The sequence below is a fragment of the Schistocerca cancellata genome, chromosome 9 (assembly GCF_023864275.1).
Source record: "Schistocerca cancellata isolate TAMUIC-IGC-003103 chromosome 9, iqSchCanc2.1, whole genome shotgun sequence".
In the NCBI taxonomy this organism is placed as follows: Eukaryota; Metazoa; Arthropoda; class Insecta; order Orthoptera; family Acrididae; genus Schistocerca; species Schistocerca cancellata.
The window spans coordinates 509,582,607-509,602,409 of record NC_064634.1 but is presented as its reverse complement, the minus strand read 5'-3'; the positions used below and the strand labels follow the sequence as shown (position 1 = coordinate 509,602,409).

The following is a 19,803-nucleotide window of genomic DNA, read 5'->3' as shown; positions in this document are numbered from 1 at the left end:
AAAATTGCTGTTTTGAAGAGCACACCACAGCGCGTAGTGTGAAGCAGTCGCCCTCCGTTTCTGGCGGTGGCACCGCTGTGGCAGTCGCAGCTTTGGTGTCTCCCTCTGGTGGGAAAGGGGAAAGGTTGACTGTTCACGTGCATTTAAGGGGCGCTAAGAGCTTGCTGGTTGGTCAGTCTGGGTCAGTCTTGTCCCCAGCCTGCTAGTCTGTTTCTCGTCTGCATTTGTTAGGCAGTTAGTGTCTGTCTGTCTGTCATTCGGAGTGCTAGTATGTCTGTTCCTGCATCTGAGTCTGTGCATTACGCCACCAGTCTGCTCGAGTTTGTTCAGGCAATGGTCATTGGCGGTTGGATCAATCAGTTGGTCGGTCATGCACTGAGACACAAGATGACTTGTCTATATTGAGTGTCGATGCATGTGAGGCCGCCACGTGAGTCCAATGGACCGCGGCGTATAGCGAGGGGTAGTGACTGCGCGGTCGACACGAGAGCAACAGGAGTCAACCCGTATCATCAGTCTGGCCAGTGCGAGCTGCGGCACCGTGACAAGGGAGATCAGTGTGCCTTCCTGCGTCTGTTGAAGTGGCTGGCAGCGGACGGTTCAGGAGAGCGATTTGGGGGTGCTGTGCCAGGTCTCCTCAAGCAATCACAGTTTATTAGAAGTTAAGAGATTGGTGATATCTTGTTTGATTTACTCTTGTTAAATTCTACTTGTTTTCTTGGTGACGTCACCAGCCATTTTGCTTTGGGGTCATCCCACCATTCTCCGTTTGCCCACCTGCGGGAAGGTGGTTGTTTTTTTTTCCCTTGTGGAGTAGGGTGCGGGTTAGAGCAACCTACGGTTCGGGTTGTTCGGTAATCTCCCTCTCAATCTACCGTACGTTAGTAGCTGCCGCTGTCATATTTGTCGGATTTGGTATGTTAACGAATTTTGCTTGGAGTGTAACGGCCTAATACCTGAAATATGTTTTGCTCTTTGGAAACTTTGATATTATTGCCTATGATCTTGAGAGGCGGTATCTGTGTACTGTAGAGCATCTTAACTATTGTTTGGCCAACCTTGTAGAATTTTACATAAGATTACATTTCATGGGCTTTTACTTAAATGATCATTTTAGTATATAAAGTTGCCACCCTTTCACCGTAAGACTTTTCTTAGAAGTTAAAATCAAGTCGCACCTTCGGTGGCAAGCTTACGGAATCTAGGTGCTGATTATCTTTCATATTCAAGTTAATCCACATACGATATTAACAGTTCTAATTCACAGTCAGGTTTTATATAAAGTTAAACACATTACTGCACAAGTAAATTACGACTGTTTTGACTGACGCAGGTTCACATTTGAAATCTTGGAACAGACTGACTTGAAATAGCTTCAGGTCCAGTGCTTAAATAGTTTTGCGAAAATGGCTACTAAAGTTTCACATTGTTAAATACATAATTTTGATAATTCACAATTAGAATTTTACACCTCAAATTAATTGAATAGTGCAGAAAAATTAGTTCTGGTCTGAACTTTATGTTACAATAAGTGTTTTGACTGAAATAAGCCTCCTTGATGACAAAAAAACGGAATAAGTAATACCATACAGGAAAGTGTTAATTATCTAGAAAATAATTAGGTGCTGACTGTCCTACCATGTTTTGGAAATTAGCTACATGAATACTTTAAGGATTTCTATGGGTCATTTTCCTAACTTCATCAGTAACATAGTAATTACATCTGTTTACATGACAACAATGTGACTGGAAGAGGGAATAATTACTGTTGGCTAACTGAACTGAGCTTCAGCAAAACTAGTTGCTTGAAACAGTTCAAATTAATGTAATTTAGCGAAGTTGGGCACGGACTTATACTCGGAATTACAGAATGACAGCTTTATCTTATGGCATGTGTCTCATTAACACAAATGATAATTAAGAAAGCAACAAAAATATCATTTAAGGAGACAAATAATAGAACAAAATGGGAATGTGTCCCAGCTTGCTTTGCAACAAAACGTCATTTTGTACACACCAAATGGCAGTAATTCAGATTTTCACAAACTCATGATAATAGCTGCTTGTTGACTACTCACAAAATTTCATTCTATTGTAGCCTAGCAACAGCACAAAGCATGGTGTAAGTTACAACACCAACAAAGAGATATATGATTACAATGAAGTTTATGTCACTGATTAGGGATGGGGTAATACATATGAATTACAGAACTGTACATATACTCGAGTCAGAATTCAGTACTGTGTAAAGTTGCCACTTGCTGCAATCAGATCCTCTAAATGCCGAAGCATGGAATTGAAGAGGGCCTGGATATGGTGCTGGGGAACACCTTAGCATGTGGTCTGTAGGTGCTTCCATGAAGAATTGAGAGCAGTTGCAGGAACAGGTTACCAAAATACCATTTCCCAAACATGTTCAACGGATGACCCATCAGGTAAATGTGCAGGCCAGGAAAGCAGGCATAAACACTATTTTTCGAAGAAGACTTGCAAATTCCTTGCCCTGTGTGGCCAGGCTTAGTCATTTTGAATGGTGGCATGTGGAGCTGCCTGCAACAGGCATAGTGTCTTAGGCTCTAAAACTCCCCTGATGTAGTGAATGCTATTCAGACTGCCCTCAGTATGTAGAAGGCAAGACTGCACGTTATAGCTAACAGTCACATTTGGCATTTTTCCCCTATGTCACTCTCAACAATGAAGTGTGGTCCACTGCATTCACTATGGCAGCATGTAACACGTACATGGCAATCTCAGTAGGACGAGTTCGAGTGGGACTCTTCCACAAATGTTGCATTCTGCCACTCGGCATGTCAGTGACTGTGATCCCATGCCCGTTAGTCAGAGGTGCTAGTGGATCCTGGTCAGTGTAGCTGACACAATGGCTCATGTGCCACCAGTCCAGCCCTCAGCAGACAGCATTGTTTCATCAGTGCAGACATGCCTATACATGTGCAGTAATCCAACTTCGAGCTGGCACTGTCAACAGAGCTGTTACATCAGTTAAGGCAGTGCGGATGTGATTGGTAGTCATTCTGTTCTGTGATCACACTGTGTACCAATTGGCACTTGTCGACACTTAGCGCGTTCTCAGGGTATGCCACCTAAATTTTCCTCACAGTGCAGATAACTATCTTCAGAGAGAGAAAACTTGAGCTGTTCCTTCCTCTATTTTCTTATGATACAATCACAAAAGTGTTTCACAATGCTGTAAATAATTTCAGTCAGCCAGTGATCACCATCAGACTAAAAGCTCATACTGCAAATGGTGATGTGACATTCCTATTACGTTGTCAACATAAGTTTATTTGATATAGTATGTTGATAATGCTACGGAAACATTAAGTTACCATTTGCAGTATAATATTTTAGTTTGATACTGATTACTGACTAGCTGAAACCATTTACAGCACTAAGAAACACTTCTGTGATTTCATCAAAAGAAATTAAAAGAAAAAAAAATCAACTGATCACTTAATCTACACCTACAATGAGTCACCATTTTCCATTTTGTTCATCTTCTGTTCCTTACAGCATTATCCCTCATTTTTTATGCTCTGTACTAATAATTATTTCGAAGACTTACGTTAATAGTTGCCTCGATTGCTGTTTCATTCTTGTTTTCAGGGTCTCTAAAATTTCTGAACATTTAACATGTGTAGTATACGGCATACACCTGTTAGCTTCATTTCTAAGCTTGTGTATAATAACTTGCAAACTAGAACTGAGGCTTTCCTGAAAATTAAAACAATAATCACAATATTTATGCAAAACATACAGCATTTACATTAGTGACAGCAATATGTGAAAGGCAAAGGAAAAAAAGAAAAAGTAATTGATATACAATGTCAAACTGTCCCTCTGAGCTTTTTCCCTTGTTCTCATCTTTCCTAAAACCAATAAAATGTTCAACTTAGTTGGGATACACACAGTTTTGAGTCATATTACAAGGATTTTGAAGCATTATGTCTCTAATTATAATTTCTCCGGTTTTGATATCACATACAATTGGTTCAAGTTCTGCAGATATAATAGACAATTTGTTACTTATATGCAATCAAATTCATGGATAATACTAAAAATTTTTGTACAATAAATTTAATTAATTAGATTAAAAAAATGAAAAGTCCAAGCGAATAATGGTACGAAACGCATTGGTCATGACCCACATACAGAAAAGGCATTGAGTCACAGACAGGCACAGTGAAACAGACTGCTAAAATATTAAAGCTTTCGGACAAAGTCCTCCCTCCCGCACTGGAAAATGACTGTCTCTGAATGAGCAGCAGTCTGGTGGGATGGGTGGTGGGGCTAAGGAGGAAGCATGAGGTGTGGAGCTGGAGGAACAGAGTGAGGAGATGCTGGCACTGCCTGGAAGATCCTGCAGGGCTCGGTGGGAACAGGATGGGGGTGGGGCTGATGGAGGGGCAGCGTTTCTTCTAGAAAGAGCAGATAAGTGGTCACTAGTATCTCACTTAGGCAATGAATTAACATCAGTACAATGGACGTAGAGGAATTAAGAGCAAAGTTTAAACAGATTGTAAATTGTTGTCTTGAGATATATATGTGCCTGGTAAGTGTTTGAAGAAAGAGAAAGATATGCTTAAAAACTAAACTCAGGAAACATTTGAGGAAGCAAAGGCTGCTATACTCTCAGTTCAGAAGAGAACGCATAAATGATGACGGGCAAAGCTTATTAGAGATTTGATTATCTGTGAAAAAATCTATGTGCGAAGTGTATGACAACTACCACCATCACACCTCAGCAAAAGATCTGGCTGAGAACCTGAGAAAATTCTGGTCCTGTGTAAAATCATAAAGTGACTCTAATACTTCCATCCAGTCACTCGTCAATCAGTCTGGTGCGGCAGCTGATGATACCGAAACAAAAGCCACATTAGGAAATCGTTCATGCAGGACAATCGTACAAATATAACATCATTTGACTGCTGAATAGGCTCCTGTGTGGATGCCATAGTAATAAACACCCCTGGTGTAGAGAAACAACTGAAAGAGTTGAAAACAAGCAAGTCTCCATGTCTGGATGGGACACCAATTTGATTTTACAAAAAGTACTCAACAGTGTTGGCCTGGCGCCTTACTTAGATTACATTTATCACAAATCTCTCGCCCACAACACACTCCCAAGTGACGGGGGAAAAGCAGAGGCGACTCCTGTATATAAGGTTGCAAAATTACAGACCAATATCCCTAACAACAGTTTGCTGTAGCATTCTTGAACATATTCTCAGTTTGAACATAATAAATTTACCTGACGAGGAAAGGCTTATGTCCACAAATCAGCTTGGTTTTAGAAAGCATTGTTCACGTGAAACTCAGTTTGTCCCTTTCTCACATGATATACTGTGAACTACAGATGAAGGGCAACAGGCATATTACACATTTATAGATTTACAAAAAGCATTTGACACAGTACCCCACTGCAGACTGTCGACAAAGATCTGAGCTTATGTAATAGTTTCCAATATATGAGTGGCTCAAAGACTTTTTAAGTAACAGAATCAGTCTGTTGTCTTCGATGGTAAGTGTTCATCAGAGACTGAGGTATCGTTAGGGGGTGCCCTATGGAATTGTGATAGGAGCACTATTATTTTCTATAGACATAAATGATTTGGTGGAGAGGGTAGGCAGCAATCTGCAGTTGTTTGCTGACAATGCTGTAGTGTACAGGAAGTTGTTGAAGTTTAGTGACTGTAGGAGAATACAAGATGACTTGGACAAAATTTTCAGTTGGTGTGATGCATGAAAGTTAGCTCTGCATAATAGTAAAATGTAAGTTAATGCGAATGAATAGGAAAAACAAATGTGTAATGTTCAGACAGCAATAACAGTGCCCTGCTTGACACAGTAACATCATTAAAATACCTGTGCACAATATTGCAAAGCAATACAAAATTTAACAAATATGTGAGGAACACGGTAGGGAAGGAGAATGATCGACTCTGGTTTACTGGAAGAATTTGAGGAAAGTGTGGTTTATCTGTGAAGGAGACCACATAAAGGCAACTAGCACAAACTTTTCTTGAGTACTGCTCAAGAGTTTGGGATCCACACCAGGTCAGACTTAAGGAAGACTTCGAGGCAATTCAGAGGTGGGCTGCTAGGTTTGTTACCAGTACATTCAAACAACATGCACGAATTAGAGAGATGCTTTGGGAACTCAAATGGGAATCCTGGGAGGCAAAGCAACATTCTTTTTGAGGAACACTACAGAGAAATTTTAGAGAAATAACATTTGAAGCTGACTGTAGAATGATTCTACTGTCGTCAACAAACATTTTGCCTAAGGACTACAAATGTAAGGTACATGAAATTAGGGCTCATACAGAAGCATACAGACAGTTGTTTTTCCCTTGCTCTATTTGCGAGTGGAACAGGAAAGGAAATGACAATCAGTGGTATGGGGCACCCTCCGCCACTCATCCTATGGTGACTTGCGGAGTATGCATTCAGATGCAGATGTAGAAAAGGTAGAGAAGAGAAATAGGGAAGGGGAAAGTACTTGTAGGTGCATTGGCAGGAAAGAAGGCATGTTTAGTACTGGAGTGGTAGCAAGGAAGGCAATAAGTAGGTGGGAGACAGGAACAAGAGGTCTGACTGGGAGGGGAGAAAAGTTCAGAAAAGCTGATGTTGATAGGAAGAATCCAGATGACAACGGCTGTGTAACGATCATTACAGTAAAGCACATCATGCTGGGCAACACGTTCAGCAAATAGGTCTCTAGGCCACAGTTTGGCGATGACCATTAATGTGGATAGAGAGCATGTTAACTGTTAAAAGTGACACAGTGGTTGCAGCTTAGTTGGTAGATCACATGGTTGCTTTCACAGGTGGCCTTGCCTTTGACGGTGCAGGAGATGCCATTGATGACTAGAGTAGGTGGCAGTCGAAGGATCTACGGGACAGGTCTTGCATTGGATCTATTGCAGGGATGCGAGAAATGACGCAAGGGGTTGGGAGCAGGGCAAGAGTAGGGAAAGGCAAGCATATTGTGTAGTTTTGGTGGGTGGCAGAATACCACTGTGGAAAGGGTGGGAAAGATGGTGGGTAGGACATTCTTAATTTCTGGGCACGATTATAGGTAGTCGAAACCATGGTGGAGAATGTGGATCAGTCTTGGGTGGTACTGAGTCACGAAAGGAGTGCTCCTTTGTGGCCAGACAGTGGTGTTTGTGTTATTTACTGTAGAAAAAGGGCTTTGTCTAAAAGCTTTAATACTTGAGCAGTCTTTTTATTTCTTTTTCATAAATAATTTAGGACACACACACACACACACACACACACACACACACATATACACACGTGTGCACCTATGCACCTATATTGTGTTGGCTGGACATACAATGGGCATTGTGTACCCAATCAGCACAGTATACAAGGGTGGTTTGAAAAGTTCTCAGAATCACCACGAGAGGTCAGTGCTGGCGCAATGAGTTGTTCACGTGATACTCATTGGCCTGTTGCCTGTAAACACGTGCCATGTCAGTGCTCTTCAAAGAGAGCTGTGATGGTGACATCGCTCCGTTGTTATTCCTGCGTAGTTATTTGTGAAGATGGAGAAAATTGAGATCTGAGCAGTGATTAAGTACTTCGTAAAGAAAGGAATGACAGCAAAGAAATTCATGCTGATTTTCCAAAATACACTGGAGGCTCTGCTCCTTCATATTCAACTGTTGCCAAGTGGACAAATGAATTTAAATTTGGTCGGGATAGCTTGAACGATGATCCATGCAGTGGTCGACCAAGATGTGTTACTACTCCAGAAATCATAGCAAAAGTGCACAAAATGATCATGGAGAAATCGCCAACAAAGTGCATGAAATTGCTCACGCTTGCCAGATGTCATCTGAAAGGGTATATCACATTTTAACTAAAGAATTAGAAATGAAAAATCATCTGTAAGATGGGTGACATGACTCTTGACGCTGGATCAGAAACGCATGAGAATGGGCATATCAGAACAATGTTTGGTCCATTTTAGAAGAAATGAACAAGATTTTGTGCGCCGGTTTGCAACCACAGATGAAACTTGGGTTCACTACTATACCCCAGAGACAAAACAAGTCAAATCAGTGGAAACATGCTAATTCCCCAGCACCAAACAAACCAAAGACAATTCCTTCATTGGGAAACGACACGGCATCACTGTTCTGGGATGCGAAGGGGATTCTGTTTGTAGATTATCTCCCCACTGGGCAGACAATTACTGGAGAATACTTTGCTAACCTCCTGGATAAATTGCAACAAAAGATATGCAAAAAAGGCCAAGTTTAGCAAGGAAGAAAGTCATCTTCCATCAAGACAATGCACGCCCAGCCACATATGCTGCCACCATAGCAAAATTACACGAACTAAGGTATTCACTTGATATTGCTCCATCAGACTTACATCTATTGCCAAGACTGAAAATTTTTCTTGGCGGACAAAAATTCACTCCAAACAAAGAACTGATAGCTGGAGTTGACAACTATTTTGCAGGCCTGGAGGAAATTCATTTTCAGGATGGGATCGGGGCACTGGAACATCACTAGACAAACTGCATTAATCTACAAGGAGACTACACTGAGTAAGTACTTTTCTTCTATTCTATTCTGAGAACTTTTCAAACCAACCTTATATGTGTTTTTTTGTGTGTATTTGTACTCTAGCTTTTCAAAGAATTTCTTCCAAAAGCTATCAAAGATTTCATTCTTTTTCGTGTGTGTAGCTGAGAACTAAATGCTTCTGCTATTGGGTGAGTGGTAACTACAACATTACTTACTTTCAACTAAAACTTTCCTTACAGATTTCTTTTTCACTGTTTTCAAATGATGATCTATGTAATAATGGCCAGAGTAACCAATACAATTTCAGTAAGAAACATTCAGGGACAGCTAATAACTACACAACAAAGAGTTGTGGCATACCAAGAGACAGTGTTACTTGGTAGCAACAATGTTTAGACTGTTAAAATGAGACAGTCTGAAGTATATACATAGTCAGATAGCCTAATATTTTATTTTATTTTACTTTACTTTTATTCAAGATTACCTCTGTGCCACAACACAAGATAATAATACAACTCAGACATTTTAAAGAGGAAAAAAAAGTCAGAATAACAACAAAATGTTGAACTATGATGTTTCAGAATGAAAATAAAAATAATAACAATATTTAGCATACAAATTTATTTCAGTTTACAAATCTTAATAATGAGCAAGCAAAGGGGGAGGAAATGGCCATGGGTTATTAGTAGGAATCAAATAATATCATTTGGCAAAAATGACTTGGGAACTGTAACTATAAACCACTGACTGGATAGTAACAAAAAACTGGGGAAGACGCTTCTCTGTTAAAATTAACTTTTGTTCTGTAACAGTCACACATGAATGATAAGGAACAGAATACAAAGAGACATGAAGTTCTCCGGTGACTATTTTCATCAATAAACAAAAGCCATAAATTACTGACTGCACATTGCACTTATTAGTTTTCACGAGTCTTGATGTAAAGGGCACTTTGTGGAGTAATGTGTTCACACGTCTAACAACAGATATAAACAAATTATTACACAATATGGAACATAAGTCTCAGATTTTTGAACTGATGCCTTCCTTGGGTGAAATGCTATTTAAGGATATGAAGACTGCTGTTACAATAAAAGTTGTTATACAGGTTCTCAATTTATGGCAAAATAATCCTCTTTCTCAAACTGACGATAAATCAAGGTACAATATAATCATTCACAGCTTAGGAGACAGGCGTGGTTTAACTTGGATTTTTACAGTCAGCAGTGGATATGAAGGATGGGGTTTTTTACAGTCAGCAGTGGATATGAAGGATGAATTCACAAATACTTCCTTAATCAATGCACAGCACGTAAATAAATACACACTATAATTACAGTAATAATATACTTTCTGAAAGATTTTATTATGTTGAATCTCTAGAGGCAATGGCAATGATTTGGAATGCGGAAGTGCCACAATACTGATGACTAAAGGATGAGGGGTATACTAAAACATAACAAGTGTGCAGGATATAGGATCTGCATGACTGGAGACTGAAACACAGTCATGGTAGTAATTATGTTCACATTGGTTGAGAAACGGGAAAGAGAACAATGGTCAGAAAACAGTATGCTGCAGGAGACTGCCGTCAGGTTGTTGTAGTGTGTGTTCTGTGATGGGCGGATGGTTGCCCTTCATTTGCGCAAGGCGGCCATGTGTGCATTGTTAGATTCTGGGAGCGATGTCTCCCTGTTAGATTACACCTGGTACAAGTGTTATAAGCAGTTAGCCCATTTGCTGGAATTGAAGGTAATCAAGTGTACTATGCTGCTGATGCTCACTAATCAACCCCTCAAGACTGTTGGCCAGGCTCGGTTTGGGAGTAGCACACAGGGTTTTTCTTGGCCAAATGTGTGTATAGTTGTTAAAGATCTAGCCGTAAGGTGTATTCTGGGCTGTGATTTTTTGCAGTTGAGCCAATGCTTATTGTATTATGCCTGTGGTCACTTCAGTTTTCAATTTAGGCCACAGGAAAGCTTTCAGTTCTGTGTTCATTCTGTTGGGGTGAAAGTCTGTAGGGGGAGCATGCCACAGACAAGTGTCAATGTTAGACACTTGTTGGCAGATCAAGCTATGCATATGAACGAGGTGATAGGTGACGTTCCTGAAGTATTAACCAACAAGTTTGGCGTAAATAATAAAATCAAATATCATATCCAGTTCATTAATCAGCAGGCAGTGTGTCAAACCCATCGATTATATCCACCTAAAATGCAAGAATTACATGAAATAATTGACAAATTACTTGTTGATGGTGCAATTCGTCCTTCTATCTTGCCTTATGCAGCACCCATTTTCCTGGTACCTAAGCTGGACTTGAACCAGGCTCGTTATCAAATTCCCTTGGCCAAGGGTTCAAAGTCAGTGACAGCATTCTGTACTGACTATAATCTTTTTTAATTTAATAGAGTACCTTTTGGGCTAGCTACGAGTGCAGCTGTTTTGTCATGTCTGTTGGATTCGGTTCTGGGGGCTTTTAAGTCAAAGTTCATCTATAATTACCTTGATGATGTAGTCATATAAAGTGCCAGTTTTCAGGAGCGCCTTGTTCATCTCCATCATGTGTTTGGACATCTGAGGGAAGCTGGTTTGACTGTAAAACCCTCAAAAGTATCCATGGCTCAGAGCAATATATGCTTTTTAGGACACATTTTGTCTCATAACGGCATAGCTATTGAGCACAGTCGAACCCAGTCCAGTCCGCAGAGATAAGAAAGCCATTGCTCTTTTTATTGGAATGGTTAATTTTTTTCACAAATTCATTCCGAATTTTGCCCAGATAGCTGCTCTTATCAACCAACTCCTTAGGACAAGAGTGAAATTTATGTGGGGTGAATCGCAGCAAGCCGCCTTTGATGCTTTGACACTGGCTGTAAGTCCGGCTCTGGTGTTGGGAAATCCTGATTTTAATGCTCCATTCATTGTTCAAACAGATGCCTCCAATGTTGGGGTGGCTGTGATCCTGTTACAAGAACAAGATGGGGAGAGGAGGCCCCTCGTGTATGCCTCAAGGGTGTTGTCACCAGCTGAGAGTAAGTAGTCGGTGTACGAATTAGCAGCATTGGCCATCATGTTTGCCTTAGAAAAATACAAGTTTTACCTGGAGCGTCGTCGGTTCCATCTCAAAACAGACAATCAGGCCTTGAGCTGGGTGCTGGCTCGACCTAGCAAGACAGAGTGTATAGCACAGGGGCCTGTAAGGATTTCTGCGTTTCAATTTGATGTTTGTCTTATCAGAGGGCAACAGAATCAGATAGCTGATGCATTGAGCCAAATATTTCAGGTTGATGATGTGAGTGAAGAGCTGGAGGCCAATGCACAGCTTGTGTGACACAGAGGTGTTTTGACAGATTCTGTCCTTGTTCGCCAACTTGAAAACAGAGCAACAGCAAGACCCCGAAGTGCAGCCAATATATGATAAATTGAATGTAGGCAAAGTAGTTCTGGGATAGAGAAGGATTTCTTGTGTTTCTGCCCAAATAGGAGTGGGGGGGGGGGGGGGGGGGGGGGCCAAGTTATGCATCCCATGGAGTTTAATTCCTGGAGTCTAAAGATTTTCATTATGTGGAGGTCACCTGGGGTACCGTAAGATGTGACTTAAGATCAAAGAGAAGTTTACTTGGAGAGGGCTGGACCAGGACATTCGAAAGTTGGTCACAGAGTGTGATTGGTGCAAAGCAGCTATGGCTGATACAGGTTCCAGGAAAGGGTTTTCCAACAGACTCGCAAATTTCAACCAATGGACCAACCTTTTATTGATTATCTACATCCATTGCCCAAGACCAAGAGGGGAAATCATTTTGTCTTCATTCTAGTTGATGCTTTCACCAGGTTTGTCAGGTAAATTCTTAGAACTGGTGTTTCATGTGCCACAATTATTCAGCATCTTGAGAAGATATTCGCCACTTTTTGCCCCCCTAAAACCATGGTGAATGATGATGCACCTGTATTTAAAGTCCAAAGACTTTAGGCAATTCTGCTTTGACCACAGAATGATGCATGTTACTATAATGCCTTATTATCTGCAATCATCTTTCACAGAAAGGATAAAATGGAACCTGAAGTCCGGCCACATCACCATTCAGCATCAGAGAAGCAATGGGATTTGCCCCTAAATTGGCTGTCCTTTGCCTTTAATACCACCAACCATGAAACTCATATGACCACTCCCATCAAATTAATGTTCTTCATCTGATTGAACTCTCAGCTGGCCAATTTATGGTCACTGAATGATATGTTGCCAGCGCGAAGATGCGAAGGGGATAAAGGTAAAATGGGAGGCGCAGCTAGGAACAACATCAAGCTGGTACATCATCAGGAGAAAGCCAGATATAACAAGGGTTGGCAAGCAGTTCTATTAAGGTACATCGTGAAGTGTTCTTCAAAAACCTTTGTTTTGGGTGCGAAGTCAAGGGAGTCAAAGCATCACAGAAACATTGTTACCATGTGTTGTAGATCTTGTGTGGTGGTTAAGGGGCTTTGGCCGGTGAACTTCCTGATGAGAGGCAGCAAGACAGGGCGAAGAACTACAGCACAACTGAGCAAGGTGAAGGTGGAGCAGGTACACCTCGATCCTAGGGCCTTAAGCAAGGGAGATTCTGGGCACCCACCCCCAGTTCTGCTTTAACAGAAAGGGGGGGGGGGGGGAGAGAGAGGCTGAGCCGTAACTTCTCTCTGGAGTGGTTAGTGTCTCAGCTCTTTCTTGTGCCCATGCTCTGCCGTGGTGCGACTGGTTTGTGATCACCTACTTAGGTGTGTGCAGAATGATTCGAAGGGGGATCAGCGTAGCAACGAGATGCAGTGGAAGTTACACTGGTTAGCGAGAGAGGGCATGACTCAGTCAGCTAGTCATAGTCATTGCAGCACTGATCGCAGCCTGGTTGCTGGTGGGTCATGTGAGCCCCGAGTTTGTTTCGGTCACGTACGGAAGCAATGCTTGTGAGTGGACAACCTAGCGTGAGACTTCACGCTAATAGCAGAACTGGGGCCTTGCTATATCTGGAGGACAGTGTAGCCATTCAAAGGACTGAATACAACCATCTACATCCTATCACAGTATCAAGACTTCTGTCTGCTGCTGCCATCTTCAGCTGTGTTAATTCTGGTGGGTAAGCTGTTTTCTCATCCAAGATCATTCTTGCACGATTAACTGTTGGCTGGCCCTTATGACTTTCACACTGAGCTGCAGTACCTCAAATGTGCTCTTGCATTTGTGTATGGGAGTTCCTCGCCCTGTAGGTGCCATTGTGGTTACAAGCACTATCTGTGTCTATTGTGTAATTTACTGGGTGTGACTTACAAAAGCTGTGCAAATTGTTCAAATTGTAAAGAGCTTGCACCAGAGAAATTTTGCTGGAGTAATATCTGTTTGTTTAAAGCCCAATGCCTGGAAAGTTCTGTAAGTGTGACAGTGGCAAACTGTTATGTTATTTGAAGTACGTTGTATTGAATAGCACCTTGAGTAGTCTTAATTGTGAGTCACTCAAATTAATGGTAAAACTAAGCAATGCCGTTTTAGTTGTAATTTTAAAGGTGTAATTTTATCTTAACCATATAATGAGAAGTGCTTTTATTGCTTTGCACACTGCTAGAGTATTTCAATAAACCTCCTATTGAAATCATTTGATGGTTTGAAGTTTCAATGAAAGTGTTTTACATGCTTTAAAGTATTGCAATTTGCTTTAAGAAGTTCAAACTTATTGACTATTTGCAACACTATACATTAATATTGGATTTAACATCTTGCATGCAAAAGATTGGCTGGCATCACAGTTGTCATAAAGTGAGCCATGTTCTAATAGTTTGATTGGTGTGTTATAGAAGGAACTTCTTGTTTTCTAAGCTGACTGGGCTGTGCCTCCCGTGTTGCTGCATGACCAGTACAACTAAGGGGTCTACGATCATGGAAGGCTGCTAAGTTTGAGCAGTACTGTAACTGAGGCATGTATTCTACCTTTAAGATATTGTTTTCTGATTTACAACTGTAGCTTGTAAATAATGTTTTTGGTGTTTTGAACTATTCAAAACATTACAAACCCTTTTGGAGCCACAAGGCTTGTTAGTCCTCTGTCAAATAATGTTGTCTAAAGTATTTGCATTGAACAAGAAGAATATCGGTAAAGTCTTTTCTTAAATCTTCTTGTTCTTGCTATAAAAAAAAGGTAAACCTATCTTTTGGAACTAAACTTTGTTATGAGCAAAGAAGTAAGTTCCAAGTATCTAAAAAAAAACAAGAAAAAGAAAGAACGGTCTTTTACTGAAGGAAGTCACTGCATCTGTCTTAAATTAAAATATATATTCTTAAGCAATATGTCTCTTGCTTGCAAGAGTTTTCTGAATTTTTGACTTTATGCGTTTTTTGAACAAGTTGTAATATTATTGTGTGTGTGTGTGTGTGTGTGTGTGTGTGTGTGTGTGTGTGCGCGCGCGCTCTATTACTCTATTACCAGTGTTGGTCATTTCAGTACCTGGTAAATAAAGTTTTTTGTTGGGAATCCCCTACGCACTTGGTTCTTTCACCTCCCTGCAGTCTTGAGACCTGCTAGTAACATACCACGTGGTTTGAGTCTCAGCACTGCATTCATTAAAATCTTGCATCACCTGATCCAGCAGAGTCAAAAACATTGGTGTAACACGAATTTTTGCGAATGCAAAATGGGAATAGGAAACAATTAAATGCAAAATAAAACATGACCAGTACCAGGAATTGAGGTCACATATAAACAGTAACACAAATGCCAATAACACTCACAGATTCTGTCAGGGGTGAATGGGTCAGCAATAGAAATTTTGTGAAGAAAAATATGTAACTAGGGACAGAAAAATTATGCAGGAATGATAAAACAAAAAATAACATAATATTATCAATTTTAGTGAAATAATGCAGAAATTGTATTTTTACAAGATACTGGAGAAATAAACAACACTGAATATGGGTAAATAAACAACACCAAATTACACAAAACATACGCTGAATCTGGAAAAAATTACATTGAATCTGGCAAAAAATGACACTGAAATTGGAAAAAAATGACACTGAAATTGGAAAAAAAAGACACCAAAGCAGGGGAAAAAATTACAACAAAACTGGAAAAAAAAAGACACCGAGTTTTGGCACCAAATTTGGCAAAAAATCCTGACACCAAATTTGGTGAAATGCTGATTCCAAATATGGCATAAGCATGACACCAAATTTAGTAAACAAGAAGCCAAATATGGAAAAAATAACAGTGAATTTTGCAAAAAGTAATATCAAAAGTGGCACACAATAACATTGAATTTATCCAAAAAAATTCTATACTTGACAAAAACACCACCAATCTTGAGAGAAAAATGATATCAAGTGTGGCAAAAAATACACAGAATTTGGCAAAAGTACACAGAATTTGGCAAAAGTACACCGAATTCGGCATATAAATAATAACAAATCTGGCAAAAATAATAATGATTTTCACAAAAAATAACACTAATTTTAGCAAAAAACACCAATTTCAGCAAATAATGACACAAATTTTGGCACTACAATAAAATTTAAGTTTTCCTTTTCCTATATATAACCATTTTACACTGCACCTCCATAGGTTCTCGTTCTGGCCAATTACTCACTGAAAAGATAGTACAGGGAAACTATATTTATTTAATGTAATTCAAACCTTGCAAACTGACATGGCAGTTCTCTAAAAAGTTTTACATAAAATAAGCACAAAACGAAAAAGAAGAACTGAAGAAATGAATGACAAGAGGTGTTCAGACTGGACCTCCAAAATGGAAGGACAGCCCAAAAAACCAAACAGCTTGGGCAAGACTGCTCAAGATATACTGTCTGCCAAGCTGGTGAGAAATTTCTGCATTAAAAAAGTACTGTGAATAAGATCCATGGCACTTACCCCAGAAAGTCCCTCCAGACTACTAACTTCCTTCTCCAATTCCAGACCATTTTCCAAAACAGATAATGCTGTGGGACCAGTCACTGCGCGCAAGCAACGAGACCCTGATCCAGATGATTGGAGTGAAACTACAGAAACGGCTTCTAAATCAGCTGTATTCAGGACATGTGTCCCACAGCATGGTTCCCTAGAGTGATGTAAGAGCACATGTACTAAACACAAAATTATTTACATGTAGTTGCAAAGTGATGATGATACAAAGATAACCACAATATACATGCAAGATGAGGAATATTTTCAAACCATTTTCTCTTTTTTTCTTTTTTCTTGGATCAAAAGTGATTTGGAAATAAGTCTGGATTGGTTTACCATGACTGAAGATTGCAGTATAGTCATGTCTTTATGTATATGCAATAATCAAATCCTGAAAACTATTGATCTTATAACATTAATTAATTTGGGACACATTTCAAGCTACTAGTTGCTAATCTCCAGTCATCAAGGCAAATAAATCACTTAAACACAGGATGAGGATTCATCACATTTTGACATCTTATAGTGGCAAATGTATACTGCCCAACAATTTGTAATGATATTCAATGAAAAGAGCACATTTTTTAATGTTTTGTTTATTTCATTGCAGGTTTCATTATGATTAAACATATGGCAGGACAGCACGCGACCATCGACCCACCAAAGCATTCTGTGATGGTACCAACATTTCAAAAACACAGGTCACCTCTGTAAGGAAAAAGCTCTGGACAACCAGGTGCTGCAGTTGAAACAGTGGAGAGTGTCCGAGGGACACTCCTTCATAGCCCAATGAAACCTACATGTTGTGTAAGTCACAAACAAGACATTGCACAGCCAACTGCGTAGAAGATTCTGTGCAACCAGTTACATCAGAAACCATATTATATACAGCTACTGCAACGTTTGCAGCCAAGTGACTGCATCATCAGAGGTGAAATTTTGTTAACTTTTCCAGGAAGCAACGAAATGTATTGAAATTGCCATCTGATTCGTGTTTAGCGATTTGAGGGGATGATCCACATAGTTGGTCAAATGAATTGTTGCAATGCCCACATGTGGGGCATGGCAAACACCATTGTTACAGTGGAGGCTAAAGAGATCCTCAAAAGTAAATGTCTTCTGTGCTGTTACATTTACCAAAGTGTATGAGCCCTACTTTTTCCCTGAGAAAACTGTGATGTACCACAAGTCTGGTTGTTTCCTAAACTGGTAGCTAATATCCTAAACCTCATATTCCAAGAACTCCCTCTCATTGGTATACAGTATCTTATTGCAATCCAAATGAGGAACTTCCAAACTAGCAGACTATGAGTGCATTCAGTGAAATCTGGCACTTTTCAAGTGACCCCCAAGGTCTCATGACCTTACAGTTTGTCATTTGTTCTTCTTTGGAAACAGGCGAAAGACAATGTTCACCACCTCTCGTTGGCAACAACAATAACTCAACTCCATGATCGCATCACTGCTACGTTGGTGAACACTGACAGGTAATGCTCGAAAATACATGGTGGATGCAAAACAGTTTGTCTATACTGACAGTAGTAGTCCACATAGTGGTGCAGTTAGGGTAATGCACAAAAGATCAGGTCATAAAGTTTCTAACATGTTTGCGGAAAGACTTTTTGATGCAGAGAAAAAATAACCAACACGCTGACATGTGTACATATTAAGGTATCAACTGTTACACCCTGTATATAGGTCAAACTTGAGTAATTCACAGATGTTTGTCATGTATCATTTGTAATGTGTAAGAAACTTCAAAAATTGCTTTTTCATACACTGTACCTTTTATGTCATACTTTTTGAAATACAATCACCCAAAACACAATGAATCTTCTGTAATGATCCGTTATATTTTATGTTAAATAAAATATTAACTGAATTATCTCTAGTTTGTTGAGTCTAGGTCTTTATTAGATCTGGATCACATGCCTCTTGCGCGTACATCCACTGGTGACTCTGGGGATCAAGTATCTACCTCACTCTGTACAAGTTTTCTGTGCTGTTTTTAGTCATGCTACACTTTGGACCATCTTTATAACATGAAGCCTCTATGCCACAATGTACTCTTAATAACATCTCAGCATATATGTATAACTTAGGAAGCTTAATTCATCAGACTACTCAAACCATCACAGCACAACACAACACAACTCTCACAATACTTGGGACTCGTATCATAAGTTTGGTTAAAAGGAACAGCAGCAGCCACTTAGCTGAAAGAACAACAATTATGTTGCAAGCACTCTTTGAAAAATTGTTGAGCACTCTGCAAAGTGCATTATCAACAATATTGCACAAGTGTTGAAGGTTATTGGTGATAGAAAGTAGGCTTCCAAACACAGGTTACATGTTTTTCCTAGCATATCATTAGCCCTGAGGAATATGTTACATCCACTCAATTGTATTACTGATATGTAATTATTGTAATGAATGGAATTAAGAGTGCGCCCCCACACACACACACACACACACACACACACACACACACACACACACACACAGAGAGAGAGAGAAACTGTAAGGGTATGTTGTCCCAGCTAACTGCACTGTGTCAGAACTGCAGCTCAACCACGGTGAGAGGCTGTGTCAGGTGGATTGGCTGAACAAGGCAATGACCATGAGGGAGGGTTGGTGAATGGTGGTTGACAGGTGGGAGCGAGAAGCAGCAGGTGCACTGGAGAGGAATGCTGATGGTTCACACTTTTAACATGATTTAAGTAGCATGTTACTTCATTTTACCTCCAAATCTATCCAACACTCTTCCGCACACTGCTCCTGTAACTAACACACACACACACACACACACACACACACACACACACACACACACACACACACACACACACTGCCACCTCCACAAATCTGGTAATCACACAATACCATCCCAGACAGGAACAAATGAATCACATCCATTGACAGAATTTCGATTGCTTGTCGTTTCAGGTGAAAGCATCTCACCATATACCAGCTCTGCTGCAATTTTTGTACAGCATTTTAAGTGGTTACAACCATCACCTAGCTGTCCCCTCGAACAACTGGGCAGCGCCAAACTGTGGCCGAGAGCAGAGTTGACCATCCAGTGGCAGAATGTGCTGCTGCGTGCATGTATATGTACGTCTAAACCTACATCTACATCTGTTCTCTGCAATCGCTGTGAAGTGCTTGGTGAGAATACATCTCTATGTACCAGTTACTACGGCTTTTTCTCATTCCATTCATGAATGGAATACATGAAAACTAATTGTTTAAGTGCCTTTGTGCAAGCTGTCATTAATCTAATCTTATCCCCAAGATTCCTATGGGAGCGATGTGTA

At 40.1% G+C, this 19,803-nt stretch overlaps 1 protein-coding gene across 2 annotated transcripts in view; it reads right to left on the bottom strand.

Moving 5' to 3' along the window:
• The window catches only part of LOC126100372 (alanine--tRNA ligase, mitochondrial), a 99,341-nt gene that overhangs the window by 18,079 nt on the left and 61,459 nt on the right, over positions 1–19,803 (bottom strand). Inside the window, exons 10-11 of one of the 2 annotated variants that reach the window (XM_049910980.1) lie at positions 16,454–16,640; positions 3,584–3,732 (exon numbers count right to left, since the gene is read on the bottom strand). In XM_049910980.1, coding sequence (XP_049766937.1) covers positions 3,584–3,732; positions 16,454–16,640 — 336 coding nt within the window. The remainder of the gene's footprint in view (positions 1–3,583; positions 3,733–16,453; positions 16,641–19,803) is intronic. The other variant, XM_049910981.1, reaches the window with a different exon arrangement.